This window comes from Panthera tigris, chromosome B4, assembly GCF_018350195.1.
Source record: "Panthera tigris isolate Pti1 chromosome B4, P.tigris_Pti1_mat1.1, whole genome shotgun sequence".
NCBI lineage: Eukaryota > Metazoa > Chordata > Mammalia > Carnivora > Felidae > Panthera > Panthera tigris.
Genome location: NC_056666.1, coordinates 131,875,895 through 131,894,765, shown reverse-complemented (window position 1 = coordinate 131,894,765; position 18,871 = coordinate 131,875,895). Strand labels below are relative to the sequence as shown.

The following is an 18,871-nucleotide window of genomic DNA, read 5'->3' as shown; positions in this document are numbered from 1 at the left end:
ATATACTTTTGTAGGTATACACGTATATGTACATATATTCCTTCCTTCTTTCTCTCTCTCCCTCCCTACCTATCTGCTTATATAAAATCCATGCTTGATCTTAACATTCATTGACAGTAGGAACTATGACTTCCACTTAGGTGCCTGCAGAGTTAAATACAGTCCAGTGCAAACAGTGGATGTTCAACAAGTGTTTCTTGATTAATCTTTAATTTTTATTCTTTAAAATCTTTAATCTTTAATCTTAATTTTTAGCCTTTACATCCACTGTAAATTATTATACACAAAATCCACATATAACACTTAGATAAGTTATAAATTATCCTATTTAACTCACCTTTGCAGACCTCCTACCTGCTAAAGCATGGTCGAGGCTCTAAAGTCAGAATGTGGGAAGTTAGTACGATGTGTGATAGGCTGTATACAGCATATTCTTAGGTGGAAAAAAAATGAGTTTACAGAAACTAATATTTATTATTGAGAGAAGGGAAGGATTAGGTAGGTGTGATTGGAAATGGTTTCCAGAAGTAGTCGAGGTAGAGGCCTTGAGACGTTGATAGGATTTAAATAGATAGAGAAGCGGAGGGGGTGGTCCAGTGTTGGGGTGCAGGGTGAGAAATAGATGGTAATAAAGGTAAAGAAACTTGAGGGGCGCTTGGGTGGCTCAATTGGTTAAGCATCCGACTTCGGCTCAGGTCATGATCTCACAGTCCTCGAGTTGGAGCCCCGTGTCGGGCTCTGTGCTGACAGCTCGGAGCCTGGAGCCTGCTTCCGATTCTGTGTCTCCCTCTCTCTCTTCCCCTCCCCCGCTCGTACTCGCACGCGTGCGCGCGCTCTCTCTCTCTCAAAAATAAATAAACATTATCAAAAAACTTTTTTAAATCATTATTTTTGAATTGTTGTCATGCTTTCTTCTTTTAGATCATAGTGTTTTACTCATTGAAAAGATTACCAGTCTAAAAACCAAAGTCTAAGCACCCAGAAGACTGTTCCTCCTGGACAGATGGGAAAGAGGGTGGATAGATAGACTTCAGTCTGGTTTGTTTCGTTGAATTTGAAGATAATTTTTTCTTTCATAATGTTAAGCTTTTATATTAAACGTTAACACAATGGCTAGGGACACCCGGCTGGCTTAGTCAGAGGAGCATATGACTCTTGATCTCGGGGTCATGAGTTCAAGCCACATGTTGGGTATAGAGGTTACTTAAAAATAAAAAAATAAGAAAATAAGCAAATAAAATCATGGCTGTTAGATGACTTTATACATCCCAGTTTTGAGATTTAGATTGAGTGTTGTTGTGAATATTTCCATGAGAGAGTCATTGTCATTCTGAATTATCTTACTGTCCATATTGCTAAGTGTTAAGGTGATTCTGTTACTATAGAAAAATGCTTTTCCCCCCATTTCTCTCAGATGTAAAATAGAAGCCAAGGGGAAAAGTTTTGACAAAAATCCACTCTGAAGAAACGCGTTTATGTAAACATGGGGAGGTATACGTGTGCTTGGCGCTAGTCAGTCTAGCATTCTGCCGGGGAAATATATTCGCATCTTTAACAGAAACCTTTACCAACTAGTTACAACTCGGTCATATGCAAATTAGGGATATTTTAGAAGTTATTTTCATCTACCGATTTACTCTTTCTTTTAATGATTCTTCAGTAACTTGATTTGGCTTTTTTAAAAACAAAGGCACTCCTTTTTCTCTTTCTTTATCCTTGTGCTTCTATTTGTCCTTCTCCTTAACAAGCATTTACTGAACACTTCCCACGGGTCACACTCTCCAGTGCTGGGGCACAAAGATAACTCCTAAGAAGGCCTCTTGGGTGGGGGGGGCCTGTTTGCCGGGAGGGGCCGGACTGGTGAGAATGAGGAAGTGTATGTAAGGCTGACTGCAGGGCCCCAGACAGGGTGTGGTGAGAAAGACGATGACAGGGGAGGGCAAGGAAAGGAAAGAACAGGTTCAGGGCAAGAGAACAGGCTGCTTGAATCAGTTGGAAAAAATGGAAAAGCTTGGAGGTGAGAGGGTTGGAGAGAAATGGAACTCCCCACGGAGGGAGGGAGGCACGTGTCCTGAATTGTCCAATGCCGTGGCGTCCCAGCAGCCATTTCGCCCAGGCTGGCCTCCAACTGTGGATGAAAATGTGTTTCTGTAATAACTCAGGGCCTGACAGCGGTGATGATGGCATATAAATGTGCTTTGTGAGGCTATGTTGTGGTGGGCATGGTGATACGTAGACACTCGATAGTGAATTACACAATTCCTGTATCCTCTTCTGGGAGCTTCTGCTCAGTCTTCCTTTTGCCCTTTCCCAGCCCATGATGCCACTAACTTCATCAACTCTGTCTCTTAAAATACTTTTCTTTCTTTCCATATCCAACTTCAGGTAAAACTACTTCAGAGCCAGCCCTGGCACGGAGGGTTGGTAACAGTTTGCGTCTAGAAATTTGGACCAGGCTCATAAGTCACAGATTCAGTAGGTCTTCCTATATCAGACCTATCTTAAATATCAGCTCCTTTCAATCCCTTCTATTTGTAATAAATATTATTTGTCCCTTATATTCCAGGTACTTTGTCATAGTCTAGTTACTGTGGTGATATTAATGAATGAAATGGATAAAGATTCCGCCCTGACGGAACTTACATTTTGGTAATCATCACAACGGCTCTGAAAGATTGCTTCTTTTCTCCCACATAGACAAAGGATTTATTAAAATTAGGCTGCTACCGAAAGCAGGGTTTTCTTTCATGGGCTTTGTGTAGACACCAGGACAAGAAGACATTTTTTATTACAGGGGAAAACGGCCCTTTTTTTTTTTTTGGTAGCTGGGGGTTCTGTAGGGATAGACCAGTATGATATGGCATATTTTCTCTAGTTTATCTTGTAAAAGATGAACGTTTGAAGGTTCTAAAAATATAGTGGTTTCAGAGACAGATAAGTGGGTGAAGAGAAAAATATTTAAAGACAAGTTATTTGAAGCTTTCCTTTCCTTGTGCTTCAGTGAGGAGAGAGAGAGAGAAGCGGCCACCAAATGACTAATGCATCAGTAATAGCTGGGGTATACTTTATATAGGCAGAAGAGAAATATAGTAAGAAAGTAGAAACAACTAAATAGAGAATCCTGTTATAGCATCAAAAAATCCGATTTAGGAGCGCCTGGGTGGCTCAGTCAGTTGAGCATCCAACTCTTGATTTCAGCTCAGATCATGATCCCAGGGTTAGAGATCGAGCCCATGACAGGCAAATGTGGAGCCTGCTTAAGATTCTCTCTCTCTCTTTCTCTCTCTCTCCCCCTACCCAGACCCCTTCTCCTGCTTGCTCTCTCTTTCTCTCTCAAATAAAAAAAAAAAAAATCCATTATTAAAATTACAATGGATTTGGGGGCACCCGGCTGGCTCCATCCGTGGAGCATGTGGCTCTTGATCTCAGAGTCATGAGTTCAAGCCACATGCGTGGTGTAGAGCTTACTTTAAAAAAAGGAAAAGAGGGGCGCCTGGGTGGCTCAGTCGGTTGGGCGTCCGACTTCAGCTCAGGTCACGATCTCACGGTCCGTGAGTTCGAGCCCCGCGTCGGGCTCTGGGCTGATGGCTCGGAGCCTGGAGCCTGCTTCCGATTCTGTGTCTCCCTGTCTCTCTGCCCCTCCCCCGTTCATGCTCTGTCTCTCTCTGTCTCAAAAATAAATAAACGTAAAAAAAAATTTTTTTTAAAAGGAAAAGAAAAAAGAAATAAAATTGCAACGGATTTGAAACAGAGTGTTTTCAGTTGTATTTTTTGATCATGGTTCTTACTTGTTATTTTACAGACGCTGTGCCTACCCCCTCAGAAGAAAGCCCGTCTCTGCAGACAAATGTGAGTTTGGACAAGAAACCAGACAGCAGTACCATCACAAATACCGTAACCGAAAGCCCTTTGCAAATGCCTCTGGAAAAGCAGTCCGCTGCAGAAAGCTTTGACACATTGACAACCTCACCATCGTTTTGGTCATCGAATAAGGAAGAGTTCGTCAGCCCTAATTTAAGGATGTCAAAGTCAGATTCTACTTTCTGTGACCAGGCCTCTGTGGAGACGCTCTATGTCTCTCCTTCATTCAAAACATTTGACCCAGTGAAGGAGATGGTAAGCAATAAGGACTGCCAGAAGCCAGCACAATCCAGCATTGTTCACATGGATGAGGAAAACCTCAAGACTGTAACCACATGGGGTGAGTCTGCGTGCACCCACATGCGCACGCGCGCGCACACACACACACACACACACACACACACACACAGCTCTTCTGAAGTGTTCTTCTGTTATTTTTCTGTGCTTTCTGTCTCTGTTTCTGGTTCCCTTCTTTCACTCTGCATCCAGTGGCGTTAAAACATACAAGCCAGAGAAAGGGACTTCTCAGTTGGGAAAAAGCACCCCTTTTCTTAAAGAGCTGAAAGGCAGTTCATCCCTGGGGGTCTCAAGTACTTGTTGAAGCACAAGTTCTGAGCAATTCTGATTCCGAGTAAATTAGAAAGAACTAGCATTAAATAAGAGCTTCCTGTTAGGCATTTAGGTTACCTATGAAGACACTTTATAAAAAGGAATGAGTTATTATGTATACTGATGTGTAGACACACAATGTATGTGTGTGCGTACGCGGCCTTTTTTTAAAGTATTGTGTACTGATTGCCAAAAAAAAAAAAAAAAAATGGCGGGGAATCTCTTCTTTATTCTGTCCTATAAAACACTAAAAGGGTTGCAGTATTCTTGGGCCTTGATGGTAAAGGAGAAAGCCAATTGGGAATCCAGATTGTTGGCTATCAGTTACCAAAGCCTACATCGTAATTATGCTTTCTTCTTTAAAGTTAATTAGTAAAAGAATAAGTTGTTTGTGCTATTTTCCAAGACTGAGTCGTTTTATTGGTTCTTATGTACAATAATGCTTACTAACTCATATAAATATAAAGCTTTTAATATAAATACTCTAAACTGCCTCAATCTCAGGTCAAAAGTACAAACAATGGAAGCCAACATGTTGAGGCTAAAGAAATTTACTTTGGTGTTAGTAAGGTCAGTGAATGATAGCACAGTCCCCTTGCTGCACTTTCCAGAATTTTAGGGGATCGAATAGCCTAAAAATAAACTGATTCTTACTTCTGTCACCAAATTAACTGTTCTGCGGAGACTGTTGATGTGGAAACCAATCAGTACCGGTTACAATGACTGTGACGGTTTGTGTGCGTGGCTGTCCCCCGGGATGTTGTTACTATGAGTTCATTTCTTTCACAAATACCACAGAAAGATCATTGAAAATAGTTTTGGCCACTGCCTGTGTACCAAGCATACTTAATTATAAAAATTAGCTGGAAGTTCCTCTAAAGCCAGTGAGCAAGGAGGACTTTTGCTTCCATTTATAATGAAGTAGATAGTATTGTTCTAACTCTCCCACCGAAAATACTGGTTAAAGCTGGAAAACTATTAAAAGCTGGTTTGAAGTCCTGTAAAACAACTGAGGTAGAAAACACATGATGGGTCAAGATCCTAGGAAGGGGACTGTGACACTGTGATATAATATGAAATATATATATTAGGTCTTCATCCCTGGTTCCCGGCACTGAGCTCCCTAAAAACCCTTGGAATTTCCTGAGTGATAGGAGTGAGAAGAGTCTTTTTGTTATTTGTAATAAACCCCTTCCTTCCATACCTGGGTTTATGTTGAGGTGCGTCTTGGAGAATGGGGGCTCGTTGCCAGAGTAACCAATCAGGCCAGTGGAGGGCTGGAACTTTCAGCCCCACCCACTGACCTCTAGGGAAGTTGACTTCATCACCAATGGCCAATGATTTGATCAGTCATGTCTCTGTAACGGAACCTCCATAAAAATCCCCAGACAGTGGGGTTTAGAGAGCCTCCACGTTGGCGAACACGTGAAGTTTCTGGGAGGTTGGTGCACCCAGAGAGGGCATGGAAGCTCTGGGCCCTTCCCCATACCTTGTCCGGTGCATCTTTCCATTTGGCTGTTCCTGAGTTGTATCCTTCCTAACAAACTAGTAATAGGAAACAAAGCACTTTCCTGAGTTCCGTGAGCCGTTGTAGCAAATTACCAGCCCCGAGGAGGGGATCATGGGATCCCTCCATTTATACCCGGCAGGTCAGAAATATGTGAGGCCTAGACTTGTGAGTGGCAACTGAAGTGGGGGACGGTCTTGAGGGATTGGGCCTCTCATCTGTGGTGTTTGCACTAACTCTGGGTAGTGCCAGAATGGAGTTAAATTATAGGACACCCAGTTAGTGTCCTCAGAGAATTAGAGAAATCCTTGGTGTGCAGAACCCACATTTGGTGTCAGAAATGATGTGAGCAAAGCAGGAAACTAGTTTACTTGTAGTTGGCCCTGCATTCATCTCAGTTTTCCCACCATGGATCACTTGCCTATTCGCAGAGCAGGATGATGGAAACTGAGGGAAAATCAGAGGCCTGGGCTCTCCACTGTTTACTGGGCTTGAGAGATAGGATTGGAGTTTGGGGCATCCCCGGTGGCAGGGACTCCAGGGGCGAACATGCCAGAAGAGAGGAAGTCACAGAGGAGAAAGCCCCGAAGTCTTTGTGCAATTTCTTACTGAAATATCTGCCCCCTGCTAAGTTGCACACGTTAGGGATGTGATGCCAAGAAGCTAAGGGGGAGGCAGCTTCTAGAGGGCAAAGGTTCTCATCATCTCACGGCTCTGGGAGACAGAGGGTGGAGCTCAGGGTCTGCCAAACTGGAGTGGCTCTGGCGAGTAGCGTGCTCTCAGCTGGGACCTGCGACAGGCCACGCCCCAGGCATCACAACTCCCATCTAGGGGCGAGAACAGACCAGAACTAGAACAGCCCTCACAAATGCCGAAACCCAGCTCCAAGTGGAGCAAAGGGATTGTACTGCGTTCCATCTGTCTTCTAGAAGACAATGAAGCCCTTGCTTAAGAGCTCCTATAATTTCTCATGCAAAGTTTTTGGCTTTTAAAATACACGAGAAAAACAGACAACAGAAGCAGAACCACAGAGAAGCTAGATACTGACATTGTAAGATAAGTACTTTAAAATAGCTGTGATTAATATGATCAAGAGCACAGAGGGAAGGATGGAGAATTTCACCAGAATGCAAGTATCTGTGAAGAAAGAATGAAACGAGGGGCCCCTGGGTGGCTCAGTCGGTTGAGCGTCTGACTTCGGCTCAGGTCGTGATCTTGCGGTCCGTGGGTTCGAGCCCTGTGTCGGGCTCTGTGCTGATGGCTCGGAACCTGGAGCCTGCTTCTGATTCTGTGTCTCCCTCTCTCTCTCCCCCTCCCCCCTTCATGCTCTCTCTCTCTCTCTCTCAAAAGTAAATAATAAACATTAAAAGATTTTTTAAAAAAAGAATGAATGAATGAAACGAAAGTTCCGGAGCTGAAAAATACAGTAGCCAAAATTAAGGCCCTGAGGGCACTGTTCAGTCACATGGCCTGAGGTTATCAAAAGAGAGCTTCGGTACTGGCAGAGGAGCTGGGAAGTCATGTGGGCAATCCTAAAATACGTGGGTAAATATAAAACGCAGTATATTTTATTTTTATTCTCACTCTTAAAATGCATGTGACTGTTTAAAGCAAACTTTTCCTACTGTATTTTGTTTTAAAACAGTAGATGTAATATATATCACAACAGAGGACAAAGAATGGCTGGATTGCATAGTTGTTAGCGGCTCAGGTTCTGGGATCACACTGCCTGGGTTCATAATCTCAGCCCAGCCACTGGCTGCGTGGCCTCTGTGTGGCGCTGTCTTCATCTACGGAATGGGGCCGCTGGAGGGGGTCCCTGAATTCGCAAACATCAGGTGCTCAGGGTAGAATCTGGACCTGGCCAGTGCCGTAGAAAAAAAATTTGCTATTTTTACTCCAGTGTCCGTGTTTTTGTTTTTGTTTTTAATGTTTATTTTTGAGAGAGAGAGAGAGAGAGAGAGAGAGAGAGAGAGAGAGAGAGAACAAGTGGGGGAGGGGCAGAGAGAGAGAGAGACACAGAATTCGAAGCAGGCCCCAGGCTCCAAGCTGTCAGCACAGAGCCTGACGTGGGGCTCGAACCCACGAACCGTGAGATCATGACCTGAGCCGAAATCAGACGCTTAACCGACTGAGCCACCCAGGCACCCCCAGTTTCCATGTTTTTAGTTCTGCTTTTATTTATTTATCCAATGTTTATTTATTTTTGAGAGAGACAGAGACAGAATGCGAGTGGGTTAGGGGCAGAGAGAGAGGGAGAGACAGAATCCGAAGCAGGCTCCAGGCTCCGAGCTGTCAGCACAGAGCCCGACACGGGGCTCGAACTCACAGACCGCGAGATCATGACCTGAGCCGAAGTCGGATGCTCAACCGACTGAGCCACCCAGGCGTCCCTTTAGTTCTGCTTTTAGAGCTCCGAGCCCCCAGCCCCCTCCCAACTCTCCACATCCACTCCGGTTATTTCCAAAAGGACCCAGGAGTTCCTTGCTTATTCTCAGGAGCAAGAAAACTCCTGTCCTTCCAGAAAGGGCCTTGCAGGCTGAGGAATAGAGCCCAGCTGGGACGGACCAAAGAGATCCTAGGGAGCTCCAGTTCATTCTCCCCAGAGCAGCCAGAGGACCTGACGACTGCTGCTCCCCGCTGAGACGGCAGACCTCTCGGACTGTCGCCCTGTTCCTGAAGGTCACTAGCCTTCCACTGCCCTGCGCGGTCTCGCTTCTGCCTCTCCCCGCAGCCTGGTGATGCTTCCGCTTGTCAAGTAAACCAAATCGCTTCACCAGCTTGGTGCTGTTGTTCCCTCAGACCGGAACGCTTCCCACCCAGCCCTTCCCCGCTGCATTCCTCCTTCAGGGCTCAGCTCAAACGTTGCTTCCACAGGCTTCCCTGACCCCCTTGATTACTTCAGATCCCCCTCCCACTCTATGTTGTCTTGGTGCCCGTAATTATCCTTCTAGCACGTACCGCCATTCGAGTGGGATGTGATTGCATATCCGTGAACTTGTCTGATGTCTCCCCCACTCCCCGAGTGGGATGGCGCCTTCCTGAGGGAGGGACCACGTCTGCCTGTTGGTTATTGAAGCCCCAGCACCGACCACAGTGCCTTGCACACAGTAGGTACCCAACGTTCAACAAGTGAATCAAAAGCAGCTTAGTGAAGCAGCCATGGAGAGTGTGCGTGAAGAAATAATGGAAGAAAGCACTGGAAAATTATGCCAGGACGGATGACGAAGAGCTGTGTGTGCCAGGTTAAGAAGTTTGGACTTCAGTTTGAAGAGAATGCAAGTCACTAAAGGTTTTAAGCCACGTGAGTGGCTTTTTGAATGTGTTTTAGAAAAATTACTGATTTCTATGGTGGGGGCAGTGTGGAGGATTGATGTGGAGGGGGGTGAAGCTGGGGCGGGGAGCTCGTCAGGGGCTGTTGCCGGGAAGGAGACCAAGTGGGAGATTGGAGAGCAAAGCAGGTGAGGTGGGGGAGAGGGGGGGCGGCTAGCCTGAGATGGGGCACAGTCAGGGGCAAGTGGGCTAGAATCCAGAACAGAAAGATACTCACCTTACCCTGAGCGCCCGTAAGGAAGGAGGGGAAGGGATGTGTCAGAGTGTGAGGGATGGGTTTGGTGGGTTTTAGTAATTAAGATGTATTGAGCCTTCACGTGCCGCACGTTGTATGTTGTGGCCTCCATATCTTATCGTCTGAGGTCACCTGCCCAGACTGAGGGGAAGTGGTATAAAGGCGGTGAAAGGTCTGCTGAGATTTAGGAATAGCCACTCTAGAGAATGGAAGAAGATGCTGATAAGACTCTGGTACAATGGAGCGACAGAGCCAGAATTTGTGGGGGTCCTAATTTGCAGGATCTGTGCTTCCTCCAAGAGCGCTGAGCAGCCTGGGGGTAGGAATGAGAAAGCATATTTGAATTGAAATAGGATTTGGACAGGAATTTGCAAACCATAGCTTTGAGGCCAAATGTGGTCACCCCCTGTTTATGCAAATAAAATTTTATTGGAACACAACCATACTAACTGGCTCCCATGTAGTCTTTGGTTGCTTTTGTGCTACAACAGCAGAGCTGAGAAGTTGTAATAGAGACAGTATGTCCCGTAAAGCCTAAAATATTTACCATTTGGTCCTTGACAGAAAAGGTCTGCCTGACTCCTGGATTAGGAATTAGCAGCAGATAAAGCAGAAACCATGGCAGTGGGGGGGAGCGGAGGGGAGCAAGAAAGTGGTTCAGGTGATGGATAACGAGAAAATAAAAAGATGATCGGACCTGATGTCTCGATGAGGCCAAAGTGTAGATGCATTAAAGGGAATGAGAAGGCTGGAAGGAATCAAGAAGGAAAGTAATCTTGGAAAGCAAGATTTCAGAGTAGGGCAGCTCAAAGGAATGGCTGCAGGTAACTCGCGGTTGAGGAATTCAGGAAACGTTGAGGCAGGATCGATGGCTGGTCTCCGTGGACGCTGGGTGAAGGAAGGTAGACACGACACTGTCTACTTTCTGGGGTGGTTTTTTTTTTTTTTTCTATTTTATTTTTTTAAGAAGTATTTGTTTATATGAAGGGTCCAGGTCTGGTGTTACAAAACTCTTTGGAGATGATGAGCTTGGTAAACTTAAAAATACTTGCACCCTCACGGTGTAACAGATCTCAGCCACCTAATATAGGTTAATATTCTCATTCTAATATTTTCACCGAATGATGGATTTGCAGCAACCTCGTTTGACCTTTTGATACTGAGTAACTCTGTTCCTAGAACAGTCCATTCCTTCTCTTCCTCCATTTAAATTTTAAGTTCTTTATGTCTAGGTCATACTATTCCTTTAGGTCATTAGATCATTTGTCATGCATACCAAAAAGAAAAAAAGAAGATAGAACATACACAGAAGCCAGATCATTATATCCGTGAGCCATAGTTTGGGTAAGTGTGTTAGACTGCCCTGGACTTTTCTTTCTAATTTTGGGGGTAGGAAAAAAAAATCCATATGTTCTCATGCTGGGCTAGTGGTGAGCGTTCTCACTGGCTCTGTCCTTTGTTTATATCTCATTGATTCCATTTTTGTACCATGGGTTTCAGTAGTGGTGGTTCTGTGGACCCAGCAACACCTCCAGCTGTACAGCTCCTGCCTGCCTTCGTGCAGACAAAAAGACACACTGATTTGATTTTTTACATTCAGGGAGCCAAATTTATACTTCGTAGGTAAGTGAGAAGACTCAGCATTAATCCAATCGTCCAGTCATCCCAATAACAGTTTAGCATCAGTGATTAGAGGCAGAGTCATTAGCATTTCTCTCGAATCCTATGTTATTCCTAAATCTGTTTCTTTTCATGTAACTCCTTGATAATCATGACAATAAATTTTCAAATATTGTACTTATAAAAGTACGAGATTGGGACGCCAGGGTGGCTCGGTCTGTTAAGTGTCCAACTTCGGTTCAGGTCATGATCTCATGGTTCGTGGGTTTGAGCCCCGTGTTGGGCTCTGTGCTGACAGTTCAGGACCTGCTCGGGATTCTCTCTCTGCCCCTCCCCTGTTCGTACTCGCTCTCTCTCTCTCTCTCTCTTTCAAAAAAAAAAATAAATAAACATCAAAAAAAATTTTTTTTAAGTACAAGATCTAATTCACGCACCAGAAAATGCACCCTATTAAAGTGTACGATTCAGTACTTTTCGTATATTCTCAGAATTGCGCCATCATCACCACTAATTCCAGGATATTTTCATTACCCCAAAAAGTCCCGTATCCATTAGCAGTCACTCCCCATTCCTTCCTCCCCCCGAGCGCTTCCTCCTAAGCAGTGATGTACTTTCTGCCTCTGTGCATTTGCCTACTCTGGACGTTTCATGTTACAGAATCATACACTATGTGCCTCTCGTGTCTGGCTTCTTTGACGTAGCACAGCGTTTCCAGGGTTCATCCACGTTGTCGCATGAATCAGTACTTCTCTCCTTATGGCTGAGTAATACTCCGCTGTTTAAACACATTTTATGTATCTGTCCATCAGCTGATGGATATTTGAGTTGTTTCGTCTTTTTAGCTAGTACAAATAATATTACTACGGACATTTGTTACTTTCTACAACACAGAACAAAATCAGAATTTTTTTTTTTAGTTTTTTCTTTTACATTGATTTATTTTTGAGAGGCAGAGCACAAGTGGGGGAGGGGCAGAAAGAGAGGGAGATACAGAATCCGAAGCAGGCTCCAGGCTCTGAGCTGTCAGCACGGAGCCCGACGCGGGGCTCGAACTCACAAACCGTGAGATCATGACCTGAACCGAAGTCGGACGCCCAACAGACTGAGCCACCCAGGTGCCCCTGAAAATCAGAATGTTTTAATTCATGTGTACAGGTAACTTAACAGTCGTTATGTATCACATAGGAAAACTGAAAGAGAAGAATAAAAAGCTCCTGTTTTACAGTGAACAGTTTGAAGTGTTTAGCTGAACAAGGACCTACTGCTAACAGAAAAATTTACATTTGCAACTCCAGGCGAAGAGAGTTTAAAAATATTTCTAGGAATGTATTCGTCATGATATTTTTGCAGCGCAGTTCTTCTAAATGCTTTTTAAATTTCGAGTTGCAATATAATAATTAAGGGGCCTGATGTTTTCACGAGCATAAAAAGTCAGAGATAACACATCCGCATTTGGAATCGCTTTATCGGCGCTATTTTTAAGCAAGTGCAGCATTAATTGGCGTGCATATATCACCCGGGGAGATCGTTTAAATTCAGCCATTTATCGCGGCTGGCTCCAGCTCTGGTGGGTGCACTGTATGAAGAGGATGGCTGTTAACAAGATAGTCCAGTACCTTCCGCAGTGAGTGGGAGCAGGGTGACGAAATGGGCAGGAGAGGCACCCTGGAGTGCAGCGTTGAAGTGTCTCGTACAGCTGTGGCGTGTTTGGAAACAAAAGTAAATTGGTGCGCAGCAATTAGAGCTGAAGTGGCTTTTTATGAGCAAAAGCCCGTGAATCAAAGCTACCAAACTGTAAACAATGATAAGCTATTCAGTCAGCAGTTGTAGCTACAAAGAGAAAGAAAGGTGGACACACAGCAGAAAACAGTGATTCTCAGACGTTAGCAGGCATGACACACTTGGAGGCTTGTTAAAACTCAGTGTCCTGGGCACAGTCCCAGTTTCTGATTTAGAGAGATGGGGCCCGAGAACTTTATTTCTAACAAATTCCCAGGTGCTGCTGCTGCTTGTTCAGGGGGCGCACTTTGTTGTTGTTAATGTTTTACTTATTTTTGAGAGAGGGGAGGGGCAGAGGGAGAGAGGGGGACAGAGGATCCAAAGCGGGCTCTGTGCTGAGAGCAGCGAGCCCCATGTGGGGCTTGAACTCACGTACCGCGAGATCATGACCTGAGCGGAAGTCAGACGCTCAACCAACTAAGCCACCCAGGCACCCGCTTTGAGAACCGCTGGCATAAAATTAAAGCAGGTAATCACATCGCATCCATGTGACTAACGTGACTGTGTTACCCTTTTTCAGTGACCTGCTGGAGAAGGTGCTATCCCCAGGTGAGGGTAAACCCAGAAAGAGAAAGACTTGGGATATGGAAACGGGAGGGCCAACACGGGAGGATGGTGCGGGGCCATGTCAGGTGACAGCTGTGACCCAAACAGAGCACACCCAGAGCAGAGCAGCGGCGTGACTCAGGACGCACACGTGTGGAGGCTCTCTCACCCTTAGCGTGCCCGTCACCACCATGCCCTCTCTTCAACCCAAGGACAGAACGTCAGGATAAGGCTGACCTAGATTCTCCTGTGCGCTTGTCTTGCCTTGACCATGTGCCGATGAAGTCCCTATTTTCCTTTTCGTGTCCTGCTGCTACATCGGCTGAGAATACTCATGTCACCCCCAAAATGTCTTGTGATTGGAATTTTTCCTAAAAACTGGACGGAGATAGCCCTCAGAGAGCTTTGAAGCAGAAAATAGAAGCCGCCTGCCCCAGCCATGTTTTTTACAGGAGAGGTTCAATTTCGCTTAAAGGGACATGCATCTCTAAGCAAATAAAATAATATAGAAAGATAAGAAGTCATGTGTGCTTAGCGGTAATTTCCCTTTCTATGACTTCAGCTTTTTTTTTTTTTTATGTGAAAGTAGCAAGTCTAGAGTTAGCTGCAAGACTTTAGAAACCGAATTCTGCCAATCCGTACCACCTAACGCACGCATGAATGTAAACAGATACTCCAAGAAGACAAGAGAAAGTTGTGTCCAAGAAAGTTTGGAAAACCCTTGAATAAATTAGTGTACGACTTCTCAGAACTTTAAATGTGCTAATGTTCGTTGTTAACCTCCTAACGAGAGGCACGACATGCAATCGCCTGGTCTTACTTGACTTTGAAATACTGTTTTCACAAAACCTGTTTGTACATCTCCAGGAACACAGCGTTCCTCAGGACACAGTTTGGGAAATAACGATTTATTTTTTATTTATTATTATTTTTTTTAACATTCATTTATTTTTGAGACAGAGACAGAGCATGAACAGGGGAGGGTCAAAGAGAGGGAGACACAGAATCCGAAACAGGCTCCAGGCTCTGAGCTGTCAGCACAGAGCCCGACGCGGGGCTCGAACTCACAGACCGCGAGATCGTGACCTGAGCTGAAGTCAGACGCTTAACCGACTGAGCCACCCAGGCGCCCCGGGAAATAACGATTTAAGATGAAGTGCACAAAAAGCAATGAGTATGATTTTGTCTGAAAGGGAATTAAAATGTTATCAAATATTTTACAGAAAACCGGTTTAGAATGCTTTTGATTTTACTTACTGTTTCTTGGTGGAAAAAAAAAAAAATTCCGTATGTGTGCTCAAGTGTCCCAGATCTCAGGTGGGCTGGAGTTCAGTTTTGACCGTATTTGAACAGTTAGAGAAAAAGATTCGTTTGACAGCTTTTAGGTACTTGTAGTTGGTTGTTCATTTTACCATAATAGTCTCTGTAGGGGACAAAAAAAAAAAGGATGAAGGAATCTAAGTTACAGCTTTCTCAGACTTTCTGCTTTAAATGCCAACTTAAAATGCCACCAGCCAGTAGAACGGGGTGTAATACTTTACTTTTCTGCTCTCTCTGGTAAGTGTGGTGTGAAAGTACATCGGGCACGGTTCACAGTCAAGGTGACTATTGATACTTCCATGTTCGTTTCATTTCCATGGCATTGTTGGTATAGAATACCTCCTTAGATTTTCTCTGCTTCCTGCTTCGGGTTTATCTAGGCTTATGATGACTATTTAGCATATGACACTGTCAGTAGTATATTTATGTTGAGACCTTGCAGATGGGGATTTTACATTGAAAAATTATTTTAGCCATTACTCTCGTTTGTATGTTGCATAATCTCTCTCTCCCTTGTAGTTTCAACCACCTCTGAAGGAACGTCCTCCTTGTCTACTTTATCCATGCCGTCTCCCGACTCAGCCTCTCCGGAGAAGTCTGTTCATCTTCTACCCCGCATTTTGACGGGACCTTCCTTCTGGTCTCTGGCCCAGCAACGGTCTTCTTCCGCCTCCTTTAAAGATGAAGATAAGACGACCAGGGCTCACCACCCCTTTGCTCCTAGGGACCAAGCGTCTTCTGATGAAGAGGAGGACGACAACCTCCATCTGCTGGAGAGTCTTCCGGATAACTCTGAGTCTGCTAAAGAGCAGACAAGTCCTGCTTCTGCCAGTAATTGGGCAGAGTCTTCCACCCCCAGGGCAGACCACGTCACCTCTGTGTCCTGTCTGAGTTTTCAGACACCTGCCGGCCTGCCGGGGGAGCCCGAAACAAACGATTCCATTAAAACTCTCCTAGGGGAGGTGAAAAATGCCATAGTGAAACTACACGAAGACCTGAGCACGGTGATAAGAGAACTTAACGTCATCAATAGCCATCTGGTGAGCATGAGTGGGAATAGCCTGCAGCTAAAGTCTTCCCAGCTTCCCCAGTCTTCCGAGGGGACCTCAGATCACATGTAACAAGCCCGAGAGCCCCTGTCGGTAGAACTCATGTGGTTCCACCTCCCGAAGACCTAAGTTAGCCTTTTGTAGATTCTCATCCTTCTGGCAAAAATGGGGTGGTGGTTGGATTTTTCCTTGTCAGGCTTATTAACAAATCTCTTTCAAACCACTAAACTCATTTGGGTGGTTTCTTTTTTAAAGAGGAAAAAGCATCACCTTTGATAAGATTTTCAGATTCAGCTACAAACTGTTTTTCATTTGACACTGAAGAGAATTTCTTTCTTCCACACCCTGGACTTTACCTCAAAATATATTAAGCGTTAGTGGAAGCTGTGGCAAGACCTCAGACTGCAAATGGCTCTTCCAGAGCTTTTGGATGAGCAGGTGGTAAGAAGGCCTTCAGAGCCTGGGGTTGCTGTTCTGTCTGCTCTCGTGCCAGGTTTCAGATTCTGCAAACAAAGGACCAGCAATCTTTCCCTTCCTGTGGCTGCCACCATTGGTTGGGGGGTTAAGCTGAGACAGGTGGGACATGGGACAGGTGTTTTTATTGCTAATGTTTATTGCAAAGTGAATTCAAATGCATACTTCGGTTGTATTTGGAAAATAAATGTGATATTTTTCATCTTCTATGTATCCTTTCAATTTATTAAGACAGCCTTTCAAGTAGGATTTTTATTTTTTATTTATTTTTAAACTTAAAAAAAAAAATTTTAACGTTTATTTGTTTTTAGAGAGACAGAGTGTAGCGGGGGAGGGGCAGAGAGAGAAGGAGACACAGAATCCGAAGCAGGCTCCAGGCTCTGAGCTGTCAGCACAGAGCCCGACACGGGGCTTCTACCCACGAACCGCGAGATCATGACCTGAGCCAAAGTTGGTCACTCAACCGACTGAGCCACCCAGGCGCCCCCTAGAATTTTTACTTCTGGGAAAATGATCTAGTTTGGAGATCATAGACCAGTGCTTCCCCATCCTACTGCACAGTGGAACCACCAGAGACGCTTTCATTTTGTTTTATACTTATTTGAGAAGACAGCGTAAGGGCTCCGTGTACCCATTGCTCAGTTCCAACAATTACCAACGAAGCACTAAAATAAATTCCTGATTATTTTGAAGAAATATGGGACATCTAAAATATATTCTAATGCCAAACCCAAGCCGATTTTCATCACGCTAACTGGGGTAAGAACTAGAGGGAAATGCTAGTGGGAGTGTTAGTGCAAAGCCTGTAATGTGGGAGGGTGTTTGGCATATTTGAGGAGGGGCAAGGAAGCCAGTGCGGCTAGCGTGAAGTGAGGGAAGGGGACAACGGTAGGAGATCTGAGGTCCTGGAGGAAGGAACAAGGAGCAGTGCCAGATGATACAGGTTCTAGAAGACCGTCGTTAGAGATTTTGGCTTTTACTCAATAAAAATTGTGACAAGGTTTTAGGGTGAAAAATGATCTTGGGCTTCTAAAATGATCACACTGGTTCTGGGGAGAGAGGGATGCAGGGACACGGGATGAGGAAGGTAGGCCGATTGGAAGGCCATTGCAGTTATCCAGATAAGAGCGGGTGGTGGATCAAAGGAGGGTATATGAGAAGTGATTAGGGATTGGTTGATGGGTTGGATAAAATATGTAAGAGAAAAAGCGTCACAGCTGAACCCAAAGTACTGGACTGAGCAATTCAAATTGCTCATCAACTGAAACGAGGAGGGTGGCAGACGGAGAAAAGTTTTGAGGCATTCAGTTTGAGATAGGTTACATCTCAGATGTCCACTAGATAACCCAAGTGGAGATACCAAATAAGCAATTGGATATAAGAGTTGAGTCTGAGAGGGAGATCTAGATTGGAACGGAGGCGGAGGGGTTAGTAATTGATGGTTATTTAAAGCTATGAGACTGGATGAAATTGCCGAAGGAGCGAGTATAATAGTGGAGAGAAGTTGAAGGCCTGAGCCCTGGGGCAGGCCTAAGAAGATCAGGAAGAAGTTAAGAAATCAATGAATAAGGCCGAGACGGAGCCACAACTGAGGTAGAACAAAACCACACAGCGTGTAGTGGTTGGAAGCCCAGAGTGTGTTTCTCTTCGCGACCCTTACCTCGTCCATATGCATATGCACCTTGCCGAGTTCTTTCCAAACCCTATTAGATTTTTTAAAGTTTTTGTTTAAATTTCAGTTCATTAACATACAGTGTAATACTGGTTCCAGGTGTACAATATAGTGATTGAAAGCCCTATTAGATTTTGATGAAAGTTGCATTAAATCTACTCATGAATTTGGGGGATTTTTACAAATTTAATCTTCTAATCTAGGAGCATCGTAGATCTGTGTCTTCTTTCATAAATTTTATGTTTAGCTTTCCAATCCATGGGCATGGTATTTCTCTATGTTCTATGTCTTCTCTTAATGCTTCACAGTAAACTCATAATCTCCCTCACAGAGGGCTTCTATTTCTTTTTTAAAGACTTAATCCTTTCATACTTGATATTTTTGTGTATTGTAAGTGCTACCTTTTTGCGAGTTTAAAAAAAAAATTTTTAACGTTTATTTTTGATAGAGAGTTGGAGAGGGGGAGAGAGAGGTAGATAGAGAATCAGAAGCAGGCTCCACGCTGTCAGCTCAAAGCCCGATGTGGGGCTCAAACTCACGAACCACGAGATCACGACCTGAGCCGAAATCAAGAGTCGGATGCTTAACCAACTGAGCCACCCAGGCACCCCCCCCCACCTTTTTTTGAAAAATTTTTAATGTCTATTTATTTTTGAGAGAGAGAGCAAGAGTTGGGGGGTGGGGGTTGCCAGCTTTTAAATTTTGGAACATAACAGTTGATAGAAATCTAAATCTCGGTCTAGATTCACTAATAGTTAACAAGTTGCCATGTTTGCTTTATCTCCCTGTCTTGCTAAACATGTTTATATCTATATATGCATTATGTAGATAGGTAAATAGACACACACATATTTTGCTGAACCATT

The 18,871-nt window shown here is 44.4% G+C and overlaps 1 protein-coding gene across 8 annotated transcripts in view; it reads left to right on the top strand.

The window, feature by feature from the left end:
• The window catches only part of ENTHD1 (ENTH domain containing 1), a 104,929-nt gene extending 88,387 nt beyond the window's left edge, over positions 1 to 16,542 (top strand). For all 8 annotated transcript variants that reach the window (XM_042993323.1, XM_042993319.1, XM_042993322.1 and 5 more), the window contains 2 exons: positions 3,803 to 4,201; positions 15,330 to 16,542. In XM_042993323.1, the coding sequence (XP_042849257.1) occupies positions 3,803 to 4,201; positions 15,330 to 15,931 (1,001 nt within the window). In that variant the 3' untranslated portion in view covers positions 15,932 to 16,542. The remainder of the gene's footprint in view (positions 1 to 3,802; positions 4,202 to 15,329) is intronic.
• The last annotated feature ends 2,329 nt before the right edge of the window (positions 16,543 to 18,871 follow it).